The sequence below is a fragment of the Panthera pardus genome, unplaced genomic scaffold (assembly GCF_024362965.1).
Source record: "Panthera pardus isolate Hobbes unplaced genomic scaffold, ASM2436296v1 HiC_scaffold_16, whole genome shotgun sequence".
NCBI lineage: Eukaryota > Metazoa > Chordata > Mammalia > Carnivora > Felidae > Panthera > Panthera pardus.
Window position 1 is genome coordinate 133084924 of NW_026526721.1, and position 26164 is coordinate 133111087.

At 42.0% G+C, this 26164-nt stretch overlaps 1 protein-coding gene across 2 annotated transcripts in view; it reads left to right on the top strand.

The window, feature by feature from the left end:
• The window catches only part of PLCL2 (phospholipase C like 2), a 195507-nt gene that overhangs the window by 115383 nt on the left and 53960 nt on the right, over positions 1 to 26164 (top strand). For both annotated transcript variants that reach the window (XM_019435630.2, XM_019435640.2), the window contains exons 2-3: positions 5463 to 7949; positions 10728 to 10931. In XM_019435630.2, coding sequence (XP_019291175.1) covers positions 5463 to 7949; positions 10728 to 10931 — 2691 coding nt within the window. The remainder of the gene's footprint in view (positions 1 to 5462; positions 7950 to 10727; positions 10932 to 26164) is intronic.

A 26164-nucleotide genomic window follows, 5' to 3' on the forward strand; every position in this document is an offset into this window, starting at 1 on the left:
AGTTTTCTGCCCCTCTTCTGGTGGTAGTCAGGTTCTGTTTTTATTGGTGCAGGCTTCTAAGTCCAAGAGGTTCTCCTATCCCTTGGGGCAGTAGAGCTTTGCCTGGCTTTAGAGATAGATGGATTTTGCTTCTACCCTTCCCCCAGTGGACCTAGGAGAAAGACGGCTTGCTGCTCTTCCCTCAGGGGTGTAAAGCTTTTGCTTCAATATAGTAGGGTAGTTGGGGAAACAGGCAGTTTTAATTGCCTGTGACCTGGAGAGGGGTTCTCTCTCTTGCCCTCCCCCCCCCCCCATCTTTTTCAGGAGCACCCATGAAGAAGGCTTAAAAATGAGTACAAACTCTCCCTGTGTCTGGGACTCCTGGTTACTCTACACTGATATACTAGCCCACACTTGGCCTTTATGAATTCCTTAAAATTTTAGCGGACCTCTCACAGGCCTCCCTGGTGGCCTTTTCCTCCATGATCTGTCAAACATGAAACAGTTTCTATGTCTTGTCTCTCCTTGGAAGGGCTTGTCACTCTTTGGAATTCAGTTCCAAACTTGGTTGCTTTGTGACCACAGTTCTCTGATGAATAGAAGAAAACATGATTTTACAGATAGTCTGGCTTTTTCTTGTTATGGTAGGAGTGATGTTCTCTCTTGGCTTTGGCTTTCCACATTTTAAGCTATCAACTTTTTTTTTTTAATGTTTGTTTTTGAGAGAGAGAGAGAGACAGAGTGCGAGTGGGGAAGGTCAGAGAGAGAGAGAGGGAGACACAGAATCCGAAGCAGGCTCCAGGCTCCGAACTGTCGGCACAGAGCCCAATGCGGGGCTCAAACTCATGAACTGAGAGATCATGACCTGAACCAAAGTCGAATGCTAAACCGACTGAGTCACCCAGGTGGCCCTCTAAGCTGTCATCTTAACTTGTACTTTGTCACATGGGTGACTTTCAAGTCACCTATAGGTTCCCAAGCCATAAGCTGATCTGTGCCCTCATAGACTCCTTGCCAAAGTTGGGTCAGGGTGAACTCTTGGTAATACAGTAGAGGGCATCATGGGAGAGGGAACCCGCAAGGAGAAGAATCCATGGGCCAAGCAGCTTTCTGTTATTTGCAGTAAGAGGACTTCCACGTGAGTGGGAAGCAACATCTGACCATACCTAGCTTTTCTTTTATTCCTTTCAATCCATCTGATTGTATAAAATGACCTTCAAAGTGACCGACTTCGCTCTACATCCCTTTTTTTTTTTTTCCTTTTTTGCTCATCTTGGAGAGCACATCAAAGTTTTAACAATGAATGAAAAACCTTGGCAAGGTAACTCTGATGTGCCCAGCGTGACTTATTCCTTCAATTCAGGGTTATTGTTACTGAGCTTAAGAAAGACCAGGCCTTGCTGTGCTCCTTTAAGGGGTCTCAAGTTGTTTCTGGGGGTGTTTTGTTTTCTTTTTTTAAGGATAGACATTTCTTTAACCTGGTGTTTCTTAACTCTCTTTAATCCTAGGCCCCCTTCAATCAACATAAAGATCTCAGGTCTTTCTTTAATGTTATTTATAAATGAAATTCAATAACTTGACTCAAACTGGAGGGACAAACGGCTGCTTAGTTTCCCTACTGCCTCCCCTTCTTCGTTCTGTTATGTCCTGCCCCCATCCCCACACTGACATCACTGCCTTTATGTAGAATTCAGCGTTTCAGGGTGGATGTAGAGGTGGGTTTTTTGGAAGCCGATTTTCCTCCAGACTGAACATTTGTCTTATGTTCCTTCTCTTGGTGTTAATAAGTGCTGATAGCAGAAATCCACCAATGGGCCAAATTTGCATTCTCTCTGACCACTCAGAAGCTTTAGATGGTGAGGACTTATAGGAGCCAGCTCTTTTTAAAAGTAGTTTGAGGTACCTCCATCTCGGCAGAAACTTGTGTTTTTTCCCTCTGGTGTTAGGTGATTAGTGCATGGAAGTTATATGCATGTTGTTTTCTTTAGGTAAAAAGACTATATATGTAGCAATATGGTTTGATAACTTTTCACCGTTAAATTCAGCTCACCTTAAGAGACAACACAGCAAATAGATTCCAGGTCTGATACTGATGCAATACAGCTGACCCTTGATCCCCGTGGATTTGAATGTGTGAGGCCCCTCACACATGGACTTTTTATCAATAAATACAATCTAGTCCTGTAAATATATTTTCTGTTCCTGACATTTTGCTTAATAACATTTCCTCTGGCTTACTTTGTTGTAAGAATATAGTATGTAATACATATAGCATGTAAAATATGTTTTATTAATCAACCAATTATGTTATGGATAAGGTTCCGGTCGGTAGTAGGCTATGAACAGTTAAGTTTTTGGGGCATCAAAAGTTATACATGGGTTTTTCAACTGTGTGGGGGGTTGGTGCCCCTAACCCTCACGTTGGTCAAGAGTGAACTGTACTTGATCACTGCTGGACTGAAAAGTGAAAGCCAAGTAGAAGTGAGTAGGTGTGAGGTAAAGATTCTGGGACTCGGGCAAGTTGGGGGCCTGGATCTCCTGCCACTGAACCTCAGTTGTCCTCCCCTCCCACACAAGGACTTCTGTCCTTCTCTTTCCTTACTCTTGGCCAGAGGGGACTGGCCTGCCTTCACATCTTCCGGTTCTTTCCAGCCAGTGATTCTGGTCCACCCGCTGGTGAGGGCAAGCTCACACACCTGTTCTCCTTTTTGGTCTCTGAGCAAGCACATGCCTCTGTCGTGTTTCCTAATAGCTTCATCTGTCAGGGAGGAAGGAGGCTTTGGCACGCTCTAGAGAGGACAGGATGGTTCTGGGCAACAGCAGATAGAGGGGGAAGAAGAGACAGGAAAGTCTCTGGTGAGGGAGGTCCTTGCTGTCATTACATCAGCCTGTGTTTGGGTGACCATCACGTTCGTGTGTCTACAGTGGATGATCAGAACTCACCAATCAAAACCTGGCTGGCTTGTGAAAAGCAAAGCAATGTTTTTAAAGCCTCAAGTATGGTGTTTAAGTTCCTGCCTATCCCACAGATGAGGGTGTGTGAGCACAGAAGAATGTTATTAATGTGCTTTGCAATTTGGCCTTTTCGTCTTAATAACAAAGAAAACTATGAATTTGAAATGTATCAATTGTAGTAAGTTAGAATCAATATGTTGTAACTGACAGAATAAAAGATTACAATGTTGAGGAAATGCTATATGTATTCTTAATGGATAAATGGATAAGCACCTCCATTTATCTTTGTGACTTCTTTTTACTAGTGGCACCTAGAGATATAATTTATAAAGACTATAAAATTCCCTTACTTAGTTACTGTGTTGTCTTTACTGAAGGTACATGTGTGTTTTTAAAGGTAAAGACAATCCTTATTCTGAAAAATAAGAAATTTATACATTTGTTTCATGCCCTTATGCATGGCTGATTACAAATTTAATTTCATGCCAACTTGCTTGAATAGATAGAAGGCAGTCTATGCTTTAGGGATTTGGAACAGCTATGATACAATGCATCTTATGGATACAATTGCCACAGTTTTTATGTCTTTTGCACTTTATTGTTCTGAGGATTCAATTGCAAAGAAATACTCTGCCTTGTGGCTTTTATGTTTTATCTTGGCATTTAGATCACAAAAGCCTCTATGGTTCATTTTGAAACTTTGAGGGAAATGATACCCATATGATTTAAAGTTTAAGTTTAATTACCTTCTGCAAATTGCTTTTGGAAGTATAGGTAGTCAAAAAGTAAGAGTGGTTTTAAATTGCAGATGCAGAGAATAGCATAATCACTTTCTAAAATGTAGAGGTTTTACTCAAAATAGATTCTTTCCAGAGCAGGAAAGTTAGAATTGCCTTTGCATAATATTTTTCATGCTCTTTTCTTTACTGCCACGGAAGTTATATTATCTCAATCTCCATGTCTATTTCCCTATGTATGAATATAATGACTTACTGAAAATTTATCAAATATTTCACGTACCTCCTGAAAGACAATAGCATGTTTTAGGTTAAAATTGTGAAAATTGTGAAAGAGGCTTTGAGGTCATTTGAGCATGTAAAGAAAATACTATAAGTGTCTGCACAGGGAAAGAACTTAAAATACACACAGAGGTGTGGCATTGACATCTTAAGGTGGGCACCTGTTACACTGTGCGAGAAAGTTAAGGGGTGTGCCGTTGGTAATACAGACTTCTTTAGAAATAGATGCTGCCGAAAGTTTTTCACTTGATAGTGTTAATAACCTGTTGATATTGGAAGTACCTAGGTGACATTGTGCTAAGCACTAGCCTGGTGCATGCTAGTAGGCTTTAATAAACCCAACTCTAGAATTTAGGACTGTAGAAGCACCCTCAGCTATAATCTAGGCCTCCGACAGATTCATTACCCCCACAACAGTAAAACCATACCTATCTGAAGTCTTTAGAACCGTGACTAATCTAATAGGAGACTCTGATGAGCCAGGAATCTCTGCTGGGATTTCAGTGTCTACTCACTTAACACACAATTTAGTGGTCACTACTTAGCTCTGTCTGGTCTTTTGGCATATATAGTTTCCAGAAATGTCTAGACATCTTAGTGTGTACAAGTGGTCAGGAAGTGGTGTTCAAACTTTAGTATGCATCCCCATCACCCAGAGTGTTACCTACAATGCAAATTCCTGGGCACTAACCCTTGGAGATCTGATTCCCTGAGCCTAGGGATCTGCTTTCTAATCAGTAACCCAGGTGGTTGTGAGGCAAGTGGTGTGGTGACAGCCCTTTGAGAAACACGAGTATGGGAGATGTGCACACACGCAGAGCCTGCTTTGTGGGTGTATGACCTGTGCGGTTGTGCAGGCCCCACACTCAGAATGGTCCTGCACTTTGGCTTAATGCTCTTCTGTCACCTTAAAATTCTTAATGATTTTGGACAAGGAGTCCTGCATTTTCATTTTTCCCTGAGCTCTGAAAATTATGTAGCCAGCTCTCTGTACAGGATTTCATTGTGTATTATTGAAATTGTGTTTTTTGACACCCACGGACTGCAATTATTCAATAATGATTTTTTTTTTACTTGTTTATATTAGGCTGTAAACTCCAGGGCCCCTTCTCAGCTCTGTAAGTGATTGAGTATCATTTATTACAGAACATTCAATAGGAAATCTTAACAGAATGATTTTCTTGAAGAAATTTAATTTTTTTAAATGTTTATTTATTTAGAGAGAGACAGAGAGTGAGAGCATGCGTGTGTGTCGGGGAAGGGGGGGGGGGGAAGGGGCAGAGATAGAGTAGAGAGAGAAGCCTAAGCAGGCTCAGTGCTATCAGCACAGAGGCCAGCGCAGGGCTCAGTCTCATGAACCATGAGCTCATGCCCGGAGCCAAGATCAGGAGTGGGACACTTAACCAGCTGAGCCACCCAGGAGCCCCTAAAAAATTTAATTTTTATTCCTAGTCTTGAACATAGATGCCTGTGTTTATGTTATTCTTATACACTATTTTTTTCTCCCAGGATGGTACAAAACAGAAAAGAGAACGGAAGAAGACAGTCTCGTTTAGTAGCATGCCAACAGAGAAGAAGATCAGCAGTGCAAGTGATTGCATCAATTCGATGGTTGAGGGTTCAGAACTCAAAAAGGTTCGCTCCAACTCCAGGATTTACCACAGGTATTTTTTACTGGATGCCGACATGCAGAGCCTGAGGTGGGAGCCATCTAAGAAGGATTCTGAGAAAGCCAAGATTGACATTAAATCCATTAAGGAAGTGAGGACGGGAAAAAATACAGACATATTCCGCAGCAATGGCATTTCTGACCAGATATCTGAAGACTGCGCATTTTCAGTCATATACGGAGAGAATTATGAGTCACTTGATTTGGTTGCCAACTCTGCAGATGTTGCGAACATCTGGGTTACGGGACTGCGGTACCTAATTTCTTATGGAAAACATACACTTGATATGTTAGAAAGTAGCCAAGACAACATGAGGACTTCTTGGGTTTCACACATGTTTAGTGAAATTGATGTAGAAGACCTTGGACATATAACTCTGTGTAATGCTGTGCAGTGCATCAGAAACCTCAATCCCGGTTTAAAAACTAGCAAAATTGAGCTCAAGTTCAAAGAATTGCACAAATCCAAGGACAAAGCTGGTACTGAAGTCACAAAGGAAGAATTTGTTGAGGTTTTCCATGAGCTTTGTACCAGACCTGAAATTTATTTCCTTTTAGTTCAGTTTTCAAGCAATAAAGAATTTCTTGATACCAAGGACCTTATGATGTTTCTTGAGGCAGAGCAGGGTGTGGCACATATAAATGAGGAAATTAGCCTTGAGATTATTCACAAATATGAGCCATCCAAAGAAGGTAAGGAAAAGGGCTGGCTTTCCATAGATGGGTTCACTAACTACCTTATGTCACCTGACTGTTATATATTTGATCCGGAACATAAGAAGGTCTGTCAAGATATGAAGCAACCTTTGTCTCATTACTTTATAAACTCATCTCATAATACATACTTAATAGAGGATCAGTTCCGAGGTCCCTCTGATATCACGGGATACATCCGAGCTCTTAAAATGGGTTGCCGGAGTGTTGAGTTAGATGTATGGGACGGGCCAGATAATGAACCTGTAATTTACACGGGCCACACCATGACCTCTCAGATAGTCTTCCGCAGTGTCATTGATATTATTAACAAGTACGCATTCTTTGCTTCAGAGTATCCTCTTATCTTATGTTTAGAAAATCACTGTTCTATTAAACAGCAGAAGGTAATGGTTCAGCACATGAAGAAAATTTTAGGAGACAAGCTCTATACAACATCACCCAATGTGGAGGAATCTTATCTGCCATCCCCAGATGTCCTGAAGGGGAGGATACTAATTAAAGCCAAGAAGCTGTCCTCAAATTGCTCAGGCGTAGAAGGGGATGTTACTGATGAAGATGAGGGAGCAGAAATGTCTCAGAGGATGGGAAAGGAGAACGTGGAGCAGCCCAACAATGTGCCTGTGAAGCGATTTCAGCTATGTAAAGAACTGTCTGAACTGGTGAGCATCTGCAAGTCGGTTCAGTTCAAAGAATTTCAGGTGTCATTTCAGGTGCAGAAGTACTGGGAAGTGTGTTCATTTAACGAAGTGCTTGCCAGCAAATATGCCAATGAGAATCCAGGGGACTTTGTAAATTACAACAAACGTTTCCTTGCTAGGGTTTTCCCCAGCCCCATGAGAATTGACTCCAGTAACATGAACCCTCAAGACTTTTGGAAGTGTGGTTGTCAGATCGTAGCCATGAACTTTCAGACCCCAGGCCTGATGATGGACCTGAATATTGGCTGGTTCAGGCAGAATGGGAACTGCGGCTATGTCCTTCGGCCGGCCATCATGAGGGAGGAAGTGTCTTTCTTCAGTGCCAACACAAAGGACTCCGTCCCTGGGGTTTCACCTCAGCTTCTTCACATTAAAATCATTAGCGGGCAGAACTTTCCCAAACCCAAAGGATCAGGTGCCAAAGGTGATGTAGTGGATCCTTACGTCTATGTTGAAATTCACGGAATCCCTGCCGACTGTGCGGAACAAAGGACAAAAACAGTGCACCAGAATGGGGATGCTCCCATTTTTGATGAAAGCTTTGAATTTCAAATCAACCTCCCTGAACTGGCCATGGTGCGCTTTGTTGTACTAGATGATGACTACATCGGGGATGAGTTCATTGGTCAGTACACAATCCCCTTTGAATGTTTACAGACAGGCTACCGCCACGTCCCCTTGCAGTCACTGACTGGAGAGGTCCTAGCACACGCTTCTTTGTTTGTCCACGTGGCCATTACTAACCGAAGAGGAGGAGGGAAACCACATAAAAGGGGCCTTTCTGTGAGAAAAGGGAAGAAATCCAGGGAATATGCATCTTTAAGAACATTGTGGATTAAAACTGTAGATGAGGTGTTCAAGAATGCCCAGCCCCCTATACGGGATGCCACAGATCTGAGAGAGAACATGCAGGTACGTTCTTGTGGTTAAGTATTTACTCAACGGCTTTTCTTCACACTGAAGGCTTTGGAAGGGTTTGTTTTTATAATACTGTGTTTGATTTTAAATAATTTGTAAATTCCAATTCGCTATTAGACCATTTACCACTAGTCTCATTTTTTTTTATCATTTAAATTTCCAAAACTGTAGTTGGTATTGAAAATATTGATAATGTATTAGAATCCATTTTTATTGAAATGAAATGAAATTTTATTAATATTAAAATAAATTTGCTGTCTCACATAACCATATCCTAGTCCTTGTTAATCCTAGTCCTTGTCTGCTTAACGGATCCCCATTTTTTTTTCTAAGAATGTACATGGGAATCTCTGGTTTTTCTGAATAAATAATCTTTATTATCTTTAGCTGGAGCACACTTTGAGGACTTACCAAAATAAAAGGGACAGGTTCCAGTCCTTTCTTCTGGAGCTACAGTGCTAGGAAAATAGCAAGCCCTTAAGTGAGCCATTGCATTTGTGTTTTGAGCCTCCTCTTGATTTTAGAGGACAGCTATTGTTTAAGTAAAAGACATGTGGCATCTATATTTATTAGAAGTCTAAGATAATAATTACCTCTAAACTGTATAATCACTAAAAGCAATCAGGAATTAATGTGTAATTAAGGATCGTCCACACGTCCAGCAATATACTAAGGCCTGCCTCACAGAGCTAAGCGGCCCTAACCCGGCCCAGTGTGTGAGAGAGCCACATCTGTGGTAGCTGCTCGGCATGTGTTTGTATTATATATATGTGTGTTATATATGTGTATATATATGTATTATATATATAATGTATCAATTGATTTTACATATATATATATATAACCATTATGAGAAGAATGCCACCAGCAAGTAAACCTGATTCAGAATATTCAGATTTCAACCCTGTACTGATGTTATAGATACCTCATTACTAAAAAGACCTTACCACAATGGAGAAATTTTATTCTCTTTCTCTCCAAGTAAAAGCATAACAGAAATCCAAAGGGCTTTTCCCTGTTTCTCAGGGTGAAAATGGTTTGGTAAACCCTCAGCTCTGAGCAAGCCACACGGTCCCCTACCACAGGGCTGCTGTTGTGTGTGTGACACAGCCTTCCCGTGAAGGTTCTCCAGAGCTCGAACATCCTGTTTCCAGAGCTGCGTGTCTGCACTGACCCCGACAGGGCAGTCGGTGGCGGGGCTTAACGAGCACCTGCCAGGCATGCCGTCTGGGCCAGGAGGACGCAGCTGTGAACAAGCGATCCCTTTAGTTGGGAGTGGGCAGTGGGGGAGGGAATCAGACCGTGAGCAGGTAGGTGAATGAGCACATAGGTCAGTTGCAGACACAAGCAAGGGCTGTGAAGAAAATAAAACAGGAAGGTGTGATGGAGTTATTGGGAGACCCTGCTGTCGATATCACAGCCGTGGTTTATTGTCACAAGCAGTCGACATACAGGTGATTTTGAGCAAAATGACATTGAGTTTGATGTCCATGTTTAAAGAGCTACTAATAAGAAAATGTTTAAATCTAAAGCAAAGTGCTACTCATTTCTAAGACTGGGGTATCTGAGAGCAGAAGGCACAGGACTTGGAAGGCCCGACTCCTCCCCTCTGGCCACCGTGCCCAGATAGGGACCCCATGTGTGTCTGGAATAAGTCCTATTCTGGTTAGGATGTACCTGTTGTTATAGCATAGTGATTCAAAGCATAGGTCTCAACATCGGCGGATTCAGGCAAAATCTTGACTCCTTCACTTACCAGCCGTGTGTCCTCAGAGAAATAACAGAGAGGGTACAGCCGAGACTCAGTTTCTTCACCCACTGCGTGCCTCTTTGAGAGAATTAGAGGAGGTAGTACATAGTAAGCATGCCCACTGTAGCTTTGCACTTGGTAAGTGCTCAAAGAATGCCAGCTTATGGTGTTTTACACTCTCAAGAGGTTTTCTTTAACGGAAATTTTAATGGCATACCTCTGGTGATTAGCAAAAAGAGAGAGGGAGAAACCTTGAAATCGGTGGGCACACTAATAGGGACGGTCTCCTGGTGGGCAGGCCTCCCCAGTAAACTGCAGTGCCCTCACAATTCCTTTCAATTTTCTGGTGGTTTACTGGCCATCTTTGGCATCCCTTGGCTGGCAGATCACTGCCTTCATCTTTATATGACTTTCAAAGCTAAGAAGCAGAGATAGAGCAGACTTTCTTATGCCCTCAGAGGAACAGACCATATCAAAACCTTGATCTTGGACTTCTAGCCTCCATAAGTGAGATAATAAATTTGTTGTTTAAACCGCACCCCCCCCCCCCCCAAAAAAAATTCCTTTAGATTTGGAGCCGGCATAACCAGATGAGAGACATTCAAGTTTCTGTCTCACAAATACCCTTTTCCCTTTCTGATGGCTAACATATTTGACACTTACTTCAAACCTGATTTTTTTTTCTTTACCTCTTTTGAGTACAGAAGCCATTCTTTTTGTTTGCTCATGATTGCATTCCAGCCTTAGCACCACTGTGAACTTTGATCGGAAAAGAGGCTTTACCCTTCAGAAGAATTTTACTTCTGATAAATTGGTATTGCAAATGTCTATAACTGTATTTACTTTGGAAAATAGCCAATTTTTCCTGGAATAAAATAATCATTAGCTAATTCTGTCATAACATTGTTAATAACCATTGTATCAGGCAGTTCAAATATAATCAAGTATATCAAGTAAAATATCCGTGAGAAATTAAGGCCTCTGGTTAATTACAAAGTGCCTCCTTTCTTTCCTCTTAACAGAATGCAGTGGTGTCATTCAAAGAGCTGTGTGGCCTCTCCTCTGTGGCCAATCTCATGCAGTGCATGTTGGCGGTATCTCCCCGCTTTCTGGGAGCTGATAACACACCCCTCGTGGTCCTGAATCTTAGTGAGCAGTATCCCACGATGGAGTTGCAGGGAATCGTGCCTGAGGTTCTAAAGAAGATTGTAACAACTTACGACATGGTGAGTTGTTGTTTGTACTTTTATGGAGCCCGAGTGAGAGAGACATCTTAAGACAATACACCAGACATACTTAGGCGCTCTTGTTAAGATGTGCTTTCCTATTTCATGCTTCATGTGCCTGTGTTGGAAAAATTATTCCTCTGACTTCACTGTATATGAAAGAGCTTACTCTTTTGTTGTTGTTTTAGAAAGCAGGATTCAGAAACACTTCTCTCAGTTGGATTAAATAGTCGTTAGCTTTTCAAGAATATATCTGAATTGATTTCTAAAGCATACACTATTTTCTACACATACATAGCAAGGAATTTTTTTTTTCATATTTCTCTGCAATCAGAGAAAATTTGCTCAGTTTTGTTTTGTTTTCATTTTTCAGACTGGTAAAAGTGAGAAGTTTAATTTTTTCTAAAATAAGTTTTAAACACCATTAGGGGCAATTTCTTCCATCACATGATTATAATGTTTGATGCTTTCCTCCCTTACAGCAGCTTCTCTGAGATACCTGTAATTTGTAATCAACTTAACGTTAATGAGGTATCCTCAGGATAGCTAGAATATTACATTTTTGTGTTTACATAGATCTTGCATTTTCATAATCACATCCTGCTCTTATTGTGTTTTTCGGCTTTGCATAGCTCTAAGGGAGAATTAGTGGGTGAACAACACTGTTTTCACGCTCACAACGTAGTGGAGGCTGTCAGAACTCGTGAGTGCTGGCTGTTGCTCTCACAGCCTGTGAGGTTCGGTGCTGTTGGACAGCCCTCTCCCACATTGGCCAGGCTGTCCGCCTTTGCTCCTCAGGGTGCTCAGAGGTAAGAGGCCACACCCACTACGTCCTCCACATGAAATGCATGAGCTAAGACCACAGAACCCTAGGCTTCATCTGATGTAGCCTGCTGTGTTAAAGATGAAATGGGATTTGCATCATAAACCCTAACAGAAATATTTTTGACTGTTCTGTAAATTGATCTAAAAGCTTTAGTTTGGAGGGATTTCTACAATTCAAAGGAAAGAGACAGCACGTTAGGTCAGCATTTCCCACAGTGTGTTCAGAGAAACCTTGATTTCTTAGGATATGAGTAAATATCACTTGGGAGGAAGGGTTCCGTGGTGAAATAATTTGGGGAAATACTGCTTTGAACAAAATTAATCCTATGTCTTTACTGCAGGACTTCTTGGGGCCTTTTATTTGCTAACACAGTGAGTCCCCAAGAGGGCGATAGATACAGTATGCCCCGTTTCACAAATCGACTTGACTATGGCGTACTGTTTCTAAAAACAAACGTTTGAAATACCTTTTGCTCTTGATCTTCTAAACTTCTTGACCGTATTCACTCGAGTCTTCAGGTAAATAAGACCTGGAGGTACAAGTCAGTAGAACACAATATTTTAAAACAGCTTATCAGTTCATTACCTTAAAAAGGTGATTTGTGAGCTTTTTCCTAGATTCCTGTGCAGTAGCTGCAGATGCGAATTAGTCCCTACTATTTCTAGCTTAGAGTTCATGGTAGTGTAAGAGATATAAAGGGCCTAACAGTGGACACTGCAAGCAAACTACAGAGAGTGGCAGTCAACCTGAAGAAAGGACGAAGGCCGGGGGCAAATGCATCTAAACCCTGGGGGGAGCACTGTGTTGGGTGTCCCAGGAGTCACAAGAATGAGCATGAATCTCCCTTGTCCTCAGGGAGCTGTGCAGTCAACTAGAAGGTAGGAGGCAGCTGGGGAGCAAAACAAGAAGCTTATGCTGTGATCCTTTGTGGCCAAAAAAAGGAAAGATAGAAGAGGTAAAAATGGGAAAGTTTGAAGAGCTCTTTCATGCTGTGACCGAGGCCACCTAATTAGTTCCCACCTCCTCAAGTTTCATGAGGAGGGGCCAGAAGAAGTAGCTGGTGTGTGTAAATCCTTCTTAACCTGAAGCAACAAATAAAACTGTCAGACATTTTGTAGACCTATTTTGTTCACCAAAATCTAACATGACTTAGACCCTGATCTCTGTAGCAGTCATACAGTGACATTTCTTCATGGTAACCTTTTTAACAGGGACTTCCTGAGAGTTGGGGTGGTGGTACCCCACGTAGGTGATAACAGGGTGGACAGAACACGGGTTAGGTCCCAGGACCTAGTCCAGGGGCTGAGTGCCGACCCTGAGCAGGAGGTTCTCAGGGTTCGTGGTCAAGAGGCGTATGGACGCGGGCAACCTCACAGCACCCATCACCGTATTTGGCACAGGAATCACTCAGTGTTCTTGGTTCCCTGCCCCTTCCTCTTCCTGGGCTTGTAAATGATAACTCTTATTGCGTAACTCTTGTCTGCACATAACTTTACAGTAGTGTGGTTGCGGAAGTGATAAGACAGAATGTTTTAGCTTGTTGAAAGTTTTTAAATTGTGGAATTACTCTTACATAATGTTTAATTGAAATAGCTCTGCTGTATTATACCCCTGGTTCTATTGATTTGTTCTGTTTTAACTCCCATCTGAAAAGCTACGCTATAAAATATTTAAAAGTAAGTTCAGATTATTATAATTTGAATTTTAAAACCTGTAATATTGCTATAGCAATAACTCTTGTAATGTTTTTTAGTCCTTTTATAAGTAACTTAATGGTTTCTCACCTTGTGGCAATTAATGGACTAAAGCTAGATAAAAGAATATCAATGGGAAGTGTACTAAGGCCTTGGACAGCCTATAACTTTAAATAGAGCTCTTTATTTTTGTAATGTTATATTGAGATTTACCCAAAATTAACCTTGGGAATAAGATCTTATTTCATTTCATTGACTTCCCATTTATACTTTGAAGCCTCCAGGTGAGAAGTAAAAATAGTGTGAGAAATCCCCTCCAGAAGTCCTATGTCATTGCCAGTCTACACTGCTGAAGCCTGCCCTCTGGGAAGGGCAGGGCCATGACATGGCCTGTCTTGAGTGTACAGATATTTATTTATGCTATCACGACTGTGATTACTTTTCAGTGTCTAAACTCTTATTAATAAACCAGTATATCAGAAATATGCCAGTTGCTTTGTGAAAAAGGAGAATGCAGAGAAGGAATTGGCCATGGAAATGTGAACAACATATAAGCCACTCTGGAGGCTAGAAAAGAATGTCCAGGTGTAGGGTGGCCACACGTCTTGGCTTTCCTGCTGGTACACCTGTTATCCCAGAATCATTATTACTAATTTTCCCTTTAACTCTTAGAAGTGTCTTTGTTTAGATAATTAGTTGTATGGTCACCCTCTCCATAGCCCCTGGATTGTCCTAATGGCTCCTGTGATTACCACCAACAAATGGGTTTTTAAATCTGCCCAAACTGTGTTTTTGCCCTATTTGTGGTAACTTCTTGGGTCCTGGAAATGATGACGTTTAACCCTGGGTCAAAGCCATTCATGAGTCAAAGCAGATGTCAAAGCCATTCAGGAGTAGAGGAAGAAGAGAGGTACAGATACCTTCTCAGACTAGGCAGATCAGGGGTGGGGGTTGTTGAAAATAGGAACTGGACTGGTATGGAGAGTGGGAATGTCCATGTGTTGTCAGACAAATAAGCCTTTTCTTCCCTTGAGATGTTTATAATTTAATAGAAGAGATAAAGTGTATCCATAGAGAGTAAAATGATACCTAATAGATATTTTTAAATATGTAAACAAATTATTTGGATATTTGTGGGCAACAATGGTCAGTTTCAGGTATAGGGATTAGGAAAACTTCAGAGAAATATTGGCCTTTGAGCTAGACCTTTAAGAATGAGTCACATTTCAACAGGTAGAGATGATAAAAAGTAGGCTGTTGAAAGCTGAGTTCACAGAGTGAAACATGCTCAGAAATGTGGAAGCACATCTGGGAAATTAACGTTTGGACTGTGGTCATTCCTGAACAGTACAGGGCTAAGCTCAGACTTGGGTATTATAGACTATAAGAGGGTTAGAGCAAAAGACAGCTCAGAGAACACATGATGAGTGCCTTCATTTTACAGATAATTAAATGGAAACCCTGTGGCACATCAAATTAATGGCAGAACTAGGTTTAGAGCCCGAAGAGTCTCTTTGTCCATTTTTTTTTCTGCAATCCAGATCAGGAAAATTAGCCATGTGTGGAATGTAGATGAATGATCAATATACAGATAAAGCCCAGATATCTTCGATAATAATAATCCAAAGTTGTTCATGTGGGGCTCTCAAAGTAAGAGGTAACTCGTTCCTGATTCCTGTTCCTCATGAAGATAGAAAATAATTCATATTTCATACTTCGGTGTATAGTAAAAGGGAGATTCAATGAGCTTAAACTAAGGAAGACTATTTCAATAGTTAGATCAAATTCCGCTCAAAGAAATCTGGCTTTAGGTATCTGAACATATCTGTTATATTATTACTTCAGAAAACAAAACATTTAAATATTTTACTTAAAATTTATGTAAATGAACTTGAATGCATTCACTCTTCACAATTAAATGTCAAGATTGAGCTTGTTCTCTCATGTAATTAAAAGCTGTTCGGGACATCTGCATGGCTCACTCAGTTAAGTGTCCAACTCCTGATTTCAGCTCAGGTCATTATCCCATGGTTGCGGAATTAAGCCCCGTGTCAGACTCTGAGCTAACAGTGTGGAAACTGCTTGGAATTCTCTGTCTGTCTCTCTCTCTCTCTACCCCTCCCCTATTGATGCACTTGCACTCTGTTTCTCTTAGATAGGTAGGTAGGTAGGTAGATAAACTTTAAAAAAAAAGCCTGGTGGGAGAAAATAAGGATTTTGTAACCTGAGTTTAAGACATTCTAGTGAATGCCTGGATATTCTTTATGATATATCGTGCTCTTAAGATTGTATCTGTACTGGCATTTCAAGGCTCAACCTTCCCCTCCCACCAATATCAGTGATCTAACTCATAGTCATTTTAAATGAAAGTGATTTTTACCACCCTTTTAATATTGATGAAAGTCATCATTCCGCTCTCTAGCTCTCTTTTTTTATTAGTTTCAGATTTCAGACTAGAAGTTTCTAAATTTTTGTGAGATCTGTCCTAAAATATAGAGACCAAGGCGTCAACGCCTTCCCTCTTTAGAAAGAAAACATTGGCAGTGTTCCATAAAAAGAAAGTTCTCCTTAAATGTTTTTTTCCACTGGGCTTTGGGGATAGTATTCAAAGTAGAATAAGCCAGACACTGAAAGATAAGTACTACATGATTCCCCTTGGGTGAGTTATCTCAAAGAGTCAAGGTCCTAAAACTAGAGACTGGCATTAGCCACACAGCATCATGCCACTAGTCAACAGAAACGTGTTGTACATCTAAAATTTGTTAAGAAGATGGCTCTCGCATTAAGGGGTTCTTAGTACAACTTTTTAAAGAAAAAATGTATTTCCTTGATTTTTCAAGCTATGGTTTTCTAATATGGAATATGGAATACATTTTGGTCATTATAGTTAAATAGAAGACGAAGTTATAGGCAATGAAAAGAAGAAAACGTACAAAAAAATAATGGCTGGGGCGCCTGGGTGGCGCAGTCGGTTGAGCGTCCGACTTCAGCCAGGTCACGATCTCGCGGTCCGTGAGTTCGAGCCCCGCGTCAGGCTCTGGGCTGATGGCTCGGAGCCTGGAGCCTGTTTCCGATTCTGTGTCTCCCTCTCTCTCTCTGCCCCTCCCCCGTTCATGCTCTGTCTCTCTCTGTCCCAAAAATAAATTAAAAACGTTGAAAAAAAAATTAAAAAAAAAAAAAAATAATGGCTGATTCTGTTCCAGGCAGTAGGGCTGTCCAGATGCACAGCGGTGGACACTTGGGCAGCCCCTGTCTATTCAGAGATTATCTAGAAATTCATTCTTACCATTGCAGTACCTTTGTATCGACTTTCTATTTAAAATTAGTCTGTTTCAATCTTTTGCAGCTTCACAAAAATCTTTATTTTAATTGCTTTATTATTTAATTAAGAAAGCATACTCTGAGGAATCCATTTATCCAGTAGACAATAGTGGGTTTTTTTAGTGTTAAACGGGAGGAACCCCATGCTCTGTCTAGGAGGATATTATTTGCTCTCTGAGTGTTTTTGTATAAATTACTGAAGAGTCCCTTCTAACTCATTACTTTAAGTATTTCTTTAAAAAAAAAAAAAAACAGTTTCTTTAAATAAAACATGTGAAATGACACGTTAGCAATTAGCACCCAACATCAGGAGCACTCTGCTTTATCTTGTTGGTATGATTTCACGTATTTTGTCTTACCACTGCTTAATGCAGTGAAGAGATAAATCACACTTCATAATTAATGGAGTCGGCCCATCTGGACCGAGCCAGAGATGATCTGTAATAAGGCTGCTATTGATCCCATCTCCTTTGTGGCTCTCTTTATCACTCTACTGCCTCAGAACTTAACATCAAAAGCTTCTTTTAATTGAAGGTGTCAACCTTTCCAACTTTTGTAACTATAGAAAAAAGACCCGATGGAATATTATGCTTTGGGATAAGACTGAGCTTAGATGTGTGTGTGTAGGTATGTGTGTATATGTGTGTGTAGGAAAGGTGGGTATATCCTGCAGAGGGAAGATCAGAAACCCAAAGGCTATAGTCTAATTCAGTGACAGGGGAGGTCCAGCCAGTGATGTGTCCAAAAGCAGTTTCTGTGGAGTCATCAAAACCATACAGCTGAGCTACTCCAAAATGGTTCATGCTGCCAAGCGGATAGAAGGAAGAAGGAATGTTAAAGACACAGTGTGGTGACAACATCACACATGTGATGAGATCAGATACAGCGGCTGCCACTCAGTAATCAGATGCAGGGAGACTGGGAAACTTTTGGAAGATGGGGCTTCAAGGTGTGCACACAGTGGTGACTATAGACTATTTCTGATCAGTTTTCTAGTCTTACATGTCTCCACAGAAACTGAGAAGCACATATTCAGAAGTATTCTTATGTGCGTGTGTGCGCGCGTGCACACACACTCACACACACACACACACACACACACACACAAGAATAGCATTTTAAGGGCTGACAGTACCTTTGAAAGAGAGACTTCATTGTATAGCAGTTTTTATCAACGAAATCTGATACCCAGCTCTGAACTCTCTGGGAGGACAGACATGAAAACCTTAATGGAGTTCAACGTGTTGTCAGATGGTGTCTTCAGGCAAGAAATGATAAACGGTATTAAGCAAGCACTGTAGCATGTGATGTACCAGCAGTCTGATTTAAAATTTCGAAGTAAGCTAGGAAAGAGTAATATGGTTGGAGCTGTCTAACCATATTGGCAAACGAGAAATGGGAGCCTGCTCTTGAAATCACTGCAGTTCTTGGGTAGATTTCATTTGAAGGAAGGCCACCAGGGGAGCTGTGCAGTGGTTTGGGGCCATGTATTTGGTGGGTCTCTGCTGTTTTACTTCTCTGTTTAGAGCCTTTCTTTTGCTTTTTAAAGGGGCAGAGCTAGATTGCTTATTTTGCAAACACTTAATCTCACTGAATCTGAAACCTAAAGCTCCAGAAAAGTTAGGGAACTTCATTCTAAACCATGCTTTATGTAAGAGAACACTACTACATTTTTGATAAAACTAAGATCATTGAAGTATTGTGATTTTTTTTTCCTATCCAAGAACAGAGGAATTACCTGTTCCCATCAAATTCCACATTGCATTTTAGATTTTGCTCTTATGTAATTTCTTCAAAGTTTATTTTTAATATTGTCTCGCCTTGACCAGCAGCATTTCAGGTTTCTGCATTGGGTAAAGGTGCCTCCTTGCGTGGTTTGCTAAGTTCTTCTTTCTGTCAAGAACCCTTCCAGGAAATTAAAAAAATAAAAGGACTGTACACATATTTAAAACAGCGTTCCTTGCTCTGTAAATAATATACACCGTTCTTTTGCTCAGTCAGGATGTATACTGGTGGCTTTTCGAAACGGTGAGGAAGCATTTAGTTTCCTTATCCTAATTTATTTAGTAAATGTTTTGTTTCCACTAGACTGTGAGTAAGTAAATGTTCATTGAGCAGAGAAGGTAGCACTGTGGTCTTCTCACTTCTGTGGCCAGTTCATCTTCACATGACCTTATGCCTCTGTGGCAGATAAGTGCAAACTTCACACTCAACTCAGGTAGCAAAGAAAAATGTACCTTTCCTGTCTCTTTCAGGAAGGAGGTGGGTATTCCTCAGTTTTCATTCACTTAGTAAACTTGATCCATTGTATTGATTTAATCATCTACTTTGGACTGTAAATGCTCAGTCTCTCACACTTTCTTTCCCTCTGCTTCTCTACAAAGTGGCCACTTGTTGCCTGGAGGGGGGTGGGTTGTAAAAGGGTTCTTTCTGTATTCTTACTAAAGAATCATTCTTTTTTCTTTCTTTCTTTCTTTATTTTGAGACAGAGAGAGCATGGGAGGGGCAGAGAGGGAGAAGGTGGGAGAGAATCCCAAGCAGGCTCTGCATGGTCAGCGTGGAACCCGCTGTGGGGCTCAAACTCTCGAACTGTGAGACCATGACCTGAGCCAAAACCAAGAGTAGGATGCTTAACTGATTGAGCCACCTAGGCGCCCCTAAAGAACATCATTCTAACGCTTGCCATCCTCTCCCTCACCCCCATTCACCTTAAGGCTGGTTCTTGCCATGGAGGGATCTCATAGCTCCCTCCAGTCACTCAGGACTTCAAGAGACACTTCTCCTTCACTGCTCCTTTCTTCCTCCCATCCAGGCGCCACCAACCACAAAATGGTTTATAAAATATGACCATACATGTGGGGAAAAAATAACTTTACGCTCTCCCCATAACACCTATGTTCCTGCTGCAGCCCCGCGCCCCCCCCCCCCCCCCGTTATCAGCATTCCCTCCCCACTGCTTCCCTCCCCCCTGCAGCACATCTTCTGGATCGCTATAAAGACGGTCCTGAAATACCAGCTAGAGAAAGACCCGGAAAGGAGCCAGAAGGTAGAGTTAGAATTATGATGTGACAACTTTAAGAACCCTGTTAGCTAAAGGGATTGTGATCATCAAGAGAAACAGAGCCAGATTGTTCTCTGTGACCTTTGCTATTGGCTATAAGCCAATAACATTCTTCTTAGAGCATCTTGGTAGCATCCGTTTGGTGTGTTTGGATTAATGAAGTTATGTTAAGCCTAATATTGTGAAGCGAGAAAAAGAAGAGAAAAATAACTTTAAGGACATGTATGTCATGTATTCCTCTAGCAATTGAAGTTTCCCAGAATCAGAATTTTTGATTTGCTAGTAAAACATCCATCAAACACTATTAATAACCTACAGCTCTTAAAAGAAAAAATGTTTTTACAGTGTCCAGAATCTGTTTGACATGTTAAAGCTTGGAATTATTTTTGTAGTGTCCACAGAATGGTATCATCTCTACATCTAGTTTTGTGGGTGTGATTGTCCTCTTTTGTGGAAATCCTTTTTCACCAGAAAAGCAATGATCAAAGACACAAAAAACCTAATTGGCTTCCAGCACGTGATAGTCTGTGTGTCTTTACACAGCTCGTGAGTTCCATATCCTTTTAGATTCACAGAAATGAAGATCAGCTGACCTAGAACATGCACTTCATAGCTCACTGATGCATTCAGCCTGCTTCTCCCCTTGCTTGGGGACCCTCTGATCCTCTAACCTTGGACCCAGTGCACGGCTGTGTCTCTCCTTGACTTCTAACCTTTGCTGTTGGTACACAGGTGACTGTGCCACCTCAACTTGCAGCTAGCTACCGGCTGCTACTTGGGAAGAGAAACCAGTGTGTTGATCTGCATCTCGGTAAGCTTGCAGAGACCTGAGATGGAAACCCTGGAGCTCCCCAAGTATGGGCACCCCTTCGAAACACCAGGCACTTCCTGGGCCACACTCCACTGGAGGACCGAGGAAATGCGTCTTCACCGTTGAACTTAAGTAGTTTTCCTAACGGGGGCAGTTTCTGACCAGGTGGGGAGTTGGGGAAGCCAATCCTGTGGCGGTTCTCCATTCCACCTCGGAGAAGTGGCTGCCTTTGCCCTCGTGTCCAGCTCCATCTGGGCTTCAGAATGTTCTCCAGACAGTGAAATGGAGATAGTTTGCCACCGGTGCTGGCTTCAAAGTGCTGGCTACAATTAGCAATTAGGAATGACACATGAGAGTTTCTGTTCAGAAGTATTTTTTGGTCAAAGATTCATCAAAAGGATGAATTGTTTAATACTTCATTGTGTCCCATTGTCCATCTTCAGATTAAAGTTTAGAAAGCATGTAAACTACAGTGATAATATGATTTTTATTGTTTAGAATCTTGATGTTTTCAGTATCATTCCCTGACTTTCTCAGTGTGAGATCCATTCACCGATTAACTTGATTTATTACCACCCATTTTTGTGTAGTTTAGAACGGGATATGCTTTTCCATTTAGAAATTCAGTTGCAAGTGTAATTTGGAGTTGAGTTAAAAAGATTGAAGTTACACCAGATACTTGTATAAAATTGTTAGTGGTGATACACAGACTTGTTTGTAAATGCAGTGATGAGCTCCTCTGTTTTGGGCACATGCTCTTTGGACATGCAATCACACTTTAGAAGACAATTCTCTAAGAAATGGGATAATTTGAATGGAACCAACTCCATGAAAATGAAGCTATCGAAGTAACCAGTTTAGATGAAAAAACGTCTATTTCAGAATTGTTTTTGAGAAAATGTAATTCTAGACACTTACTTGAACTATCTTCTGGCATCTTTTCTTGGGCAGTAGGGGTATATTCATTTCTGACCTTTTATGTCCCTGGTTATGAACTGGAAAAGAAAATTTTAACGGTGTTTTTCCACAGCCTTTTGAATAATGAGGTAGTGATTTTTCTCCACAGCTAGATGTGGGTAATAGATAACATTTGACACTACATGAGATTTGAAGCCTATGTTTTGTTGATACGTACATTTGACCTCATGCTCATGAGAGAAATAAAAATCAGCCCTGCGTGTAGCTTCCTTATTTCTTGTTTTCGTATGAGCAGGAATGCACACCCTCAGCCTCACCAAACCTCTCTAGTCTGCACGAGCCTGGGTGGTGACTGCCCTCTGCACACGGACGCCTCTCTCTCGGTGGGGATTACAGAAACTGTCACTCATTCTCTTTTAACAGCTCCTGTTTTTCATTCTGTTCACTTTTATTCCCCCATATTGTTGTAAAATAATTAATGCCACTCACCCCACAGAAATAGCCACCTTTAATATCAGAAATCTGATTTCATGACCACATGAACTTATCAGGAATAAGAATAGCACTTAACAACGGCTTTGAAGTCTTTTCTAACTTAATTGGGGCATTTTAAATTCCGAACCATAGGAAAACTACTCTCACGGTAAACTCAGTGGGTGGACGATATGATGTGTTCAGAGTTAAGTTGAACTCTACAAGCTTAATTACCAATGAACTTAAAAATAACATGTTAGGTAGTTTCAAATATTTATTTCCCTACTACATTTAGTATTAGTCACATCTTTAGGGCTAAATGGTTTAGATTTTTATGTGGAGATTTTATATAGGAAATCCTTTAGCAACTTGCAGAAATCTTTAATTCCAGTATTTTCTTTGATATCAGCTTTGATTATTCTGGTTTTCTTTAAAATCGCGACACCCCCTCACGGCAGGATGGCCGTGTGGAGTGACACATCTTTATATCATCATATGGGCACCAAATGATTTTCGCTTTTAAATCACTTATCTGGTGCCAAAAGCAAAAACAAACAAGTAAACAAACCTATCTTTGTGAAGAGATGTAGCTATTTGAGTATTTAACTAAATGGTACTAGGGTGGTACTTAACTGATTTTTAGTTGATTTCCTAAAACGGAGCTCTCTGTCTTTGCTATGAGTCGGTGGAAGTCTTTGACCAATGTTAGGATTCTCCATAACCAAAGCTTTCCTTTGCTTGCATATATCATAAGATACGTTTATCCTTTTAAAAATACTAGCTGGACTTGATTTTTTTCATGGTCTTGGATAAAATGTGCAAGTAACATATCGAGCTATGTTCTCCTGAACCCTTTTCGTCCGATATCACCAAATGATGCATCTTGTAACGTGTTAGGGCACAGTTGGGAAACCGTGGCCTGTGGGCCGCACTGGCAACCGCCTGTTTTCATATGGTCTGAGAGTGAAGAATGGTTCTTACATGTTAAATGACTGAAAAAGATAGAAAAATGATACTTGTATGACTTGCTAAAACCATTTGAAATTCAGATTTCAGTGTCTGAAAACAAAGTTATATTAGAGCACAGCCACATCCATGATACATGTTCTGTGACTGCTTTTGTACCACAGCAGCAGCAGTGAGTCTTTGAGACAGAAATTAAGCCTGAGCCTAAAAACCTAAAATACCTGCTGTCTCCTCCTTTGCAGAAAGAATTGGCCAACCCCTCAAAAAGAGGATCGGGAGAAAAAAATCCCTAGGGTATTTTAATGCACTGGTTCCTGTATTCACTTTCACCAGTTTAAATTATAATCCTAAAGGTTTTATTTTTGTTTTTTAAAATTCCGTGCTCCGCGCACTTTGAATTTTGTTCCAAAAGAACATCATCCTACTTGTTAACCTGGTTGGCCGAGAGTGCTGTGGTGGCTTGAGTCCCATCCCGGGGAGCCCCTGCAGCAGTAACGCTCACTTAGCATTTTGATGGGGAGGAGCCTACAGACACCAGAGGCACAAACTGCAAGAGAAAAGTCAGTGACAATTAACGTTTGCTCTGATCGCTTCTAGTGCTCATGAGGCAAGTACGCTAGGTCAGTGGGAATGGAGACAATCCACCGGAGTTTTGTGTTATAATCCAGTAACATGTGTAACTAACTTAACTTCACACGTAGTGAGCATGTCATCCTGCTTATGCCGCCTGGTAATAAGGCATTAAAAATGAGCCAAGGAGGGGCGCCTGGGTGGCTTGGTCGGTTAAGCGTCTGACTTCGGCTCAGGTCATGATCTCGCGGTCCATGAGTTCGAGCCCCGCATCGGGCTCTGTGCTGACGGCTCAGAGCCTGGAGCCTGTTTCAGATTCTGTGTCTCCCTCTCTCTCTGCCCCTCCCCTGTTCATGCTCTGTCTCTCTCTGTCTCAAAGATAAATAAACGTTAAAAAAATTAAAAAAAAAAAAAAAAAATGAGCCAAGGAGGGGCACCTGGGCGGTTCAGTCGGTTGAGTGTCCCAATATGGGCTCAGGTCACGATCTCACCGTTCATGAGTTCGAGCCCCGCCTCAGGCTCTGTGCTGCCGACTCGGAGCCTGGAGCCTGGAGCCTGGAGCCTGCTTTGGAGTCTGTGTCTCCTCTTCTCTCTGCCCCTCCCCTGCTCATGCTCTGTCTCTCTCTGTCTCTCAAAAATAAATAAACATTGACCAAAAAAAATGAGCCAACGAATCCAGTTTAAGTAGTGCTCCTTTTATAGTCAGATCAAACCTTTCTTGTCAGGGGAGGGTGTAGGGGTGCAGAGAAGGGGGTTTGGGTGGAGTTCGCAAGCAGGCTCTGCCATCTTCTCTGAAAACACCTGGATTCCTTCTCCCCTCCCTGAACAGGGAGCAGGGCTGTCTCTCAAATGATAAAATCCGGGCTGTGCGAACCACCTTCTATTTAAAGCTGTCTCATCAGGGAGGGGATTATAAAGGGTGCCGGGGGTGGAGACCAAGCCTGTGAAGCCCTCTCCCACCGGAGGAAATGGGAAGGCTGTGCTGAGGGCCCTCTGTAGCTTCCCACACCCTGCTGGTTCATGCTGTTCATTTCCTTCTCACACTCACTGCAGCTTGTAATTATGCATTCGTTGGTTTGATTTCTTTTTTTAAGGTACTTCTCTCCCCCGCCCATGAATCGGAGCTCCAGGATGGCAGGGACAGTGTGTGCCCTGTTCACCGCTCTGTCTCACAGCAGAGCCTGCCACAGAGCGGGCGCTCAAAGTTTGTCTATGAATGAATGGATGAAAATGACCTTGCTCTCTGGGACACAGATCAGGTGTTCTTACCCTGTCTCCCTGCCCCGCAGTGCCTCCATTTTCCCAAACTTGGCTCATTGGTACCATCACCAGTGGTCTTCCTTGGGAGGTTAGGTTTGGGGACTGGCCAGGGGCTGGAGGGTGGAGCTACCACTCTGCTCTTCCAGGCTGTGTCCTAGATGGCAGCCCCCATGTCCTAAGACGGTGAGTGGAGCCTTCTGTGGGTCCAAAAAGAAGAGGACGCCTGAGATGCCTGGGGCGGGGGGAGGGGGGGAGGGTAGGCTGGAGGCAGGAGGCTCAGGACTAGAACTGGGGGAGATGGGAAGGCAGGCATGAGAGTCCTCTTCCCCAAATCATTTATCTTTTTGTTCAGAGCTTCAACTCTCCCCTGCCTTTTGCCAGAGGACTTTGCTGCGTCTGAAATTCCCTACTTAAAAAATTCATATGTCCTAAGAGGAAAATATAGCAGAGTTGAGGACAGGAGGGGAGAGCCCTAGTTGTTCACCCAGCCAGACAGGAGAACAGCTTGATTCAGTGAAGCCAGCCCAGGATGGGGACATTGCTCATACATGTGTAGTGTTTTAGGATTTTACAAAGCATGCTTATCCATCGATTGTCATGTGAGCTAAGAGGTGGGCATAGGCTCCTGGTGGACCAAGCAGAGAAGTACTTGAATGCCACACAGCTACCCTGTCCCTCAATTGTCCCAGCCTCTTCATTGCTGACATTCACTGCCCATGCTTAAGTGAGGTGTACCACACTCCTGTGCTCCTGGGTGAAGAAACCAGACTCTGCCGAAAACACACGCACACACACACACACACACACACACACACACACAGTCCGCCAGCTCTGGCCCCACCTTGGGAAATTCTTGGCTTTGTCCTTATCTCACCTGCCATGGTGAGCTGAGTGAAGACAACAGGTGCCCAGCAGAAGACAATGCCCTGGTGTGTTTTGCAAAGGGCACATCTCAATGAGTACAGACCATCTGGGCAGGTGTGCAGGGAATGTGAATACCTGTGCACAAAATTCTTCTTATGTAAAGACCCCGCAACCAGAATTGGGGAATGAAGGAGGAAATATAGACCCTACACCCTCGGAAGTATATGAATGGGTTTTGGGGTTGGGGGTCGTGCTAGCAAAGAATATGAGCCCTGATGATGAGATAGTCCCTGCCTGGTGCTTACTGTGTGACCGAGGGCAAGTCCAGTTCTTCATCTTCAAATGGGCATAGTATCACCACCTCAAAGGGTATGAAATTATATGTAAGTAGACCAGACCACAATAAATTCTCAATAAATTGAGAATTGAGTCATGATCATGTTATTACTAGTTTTCAAACGCTAGAAA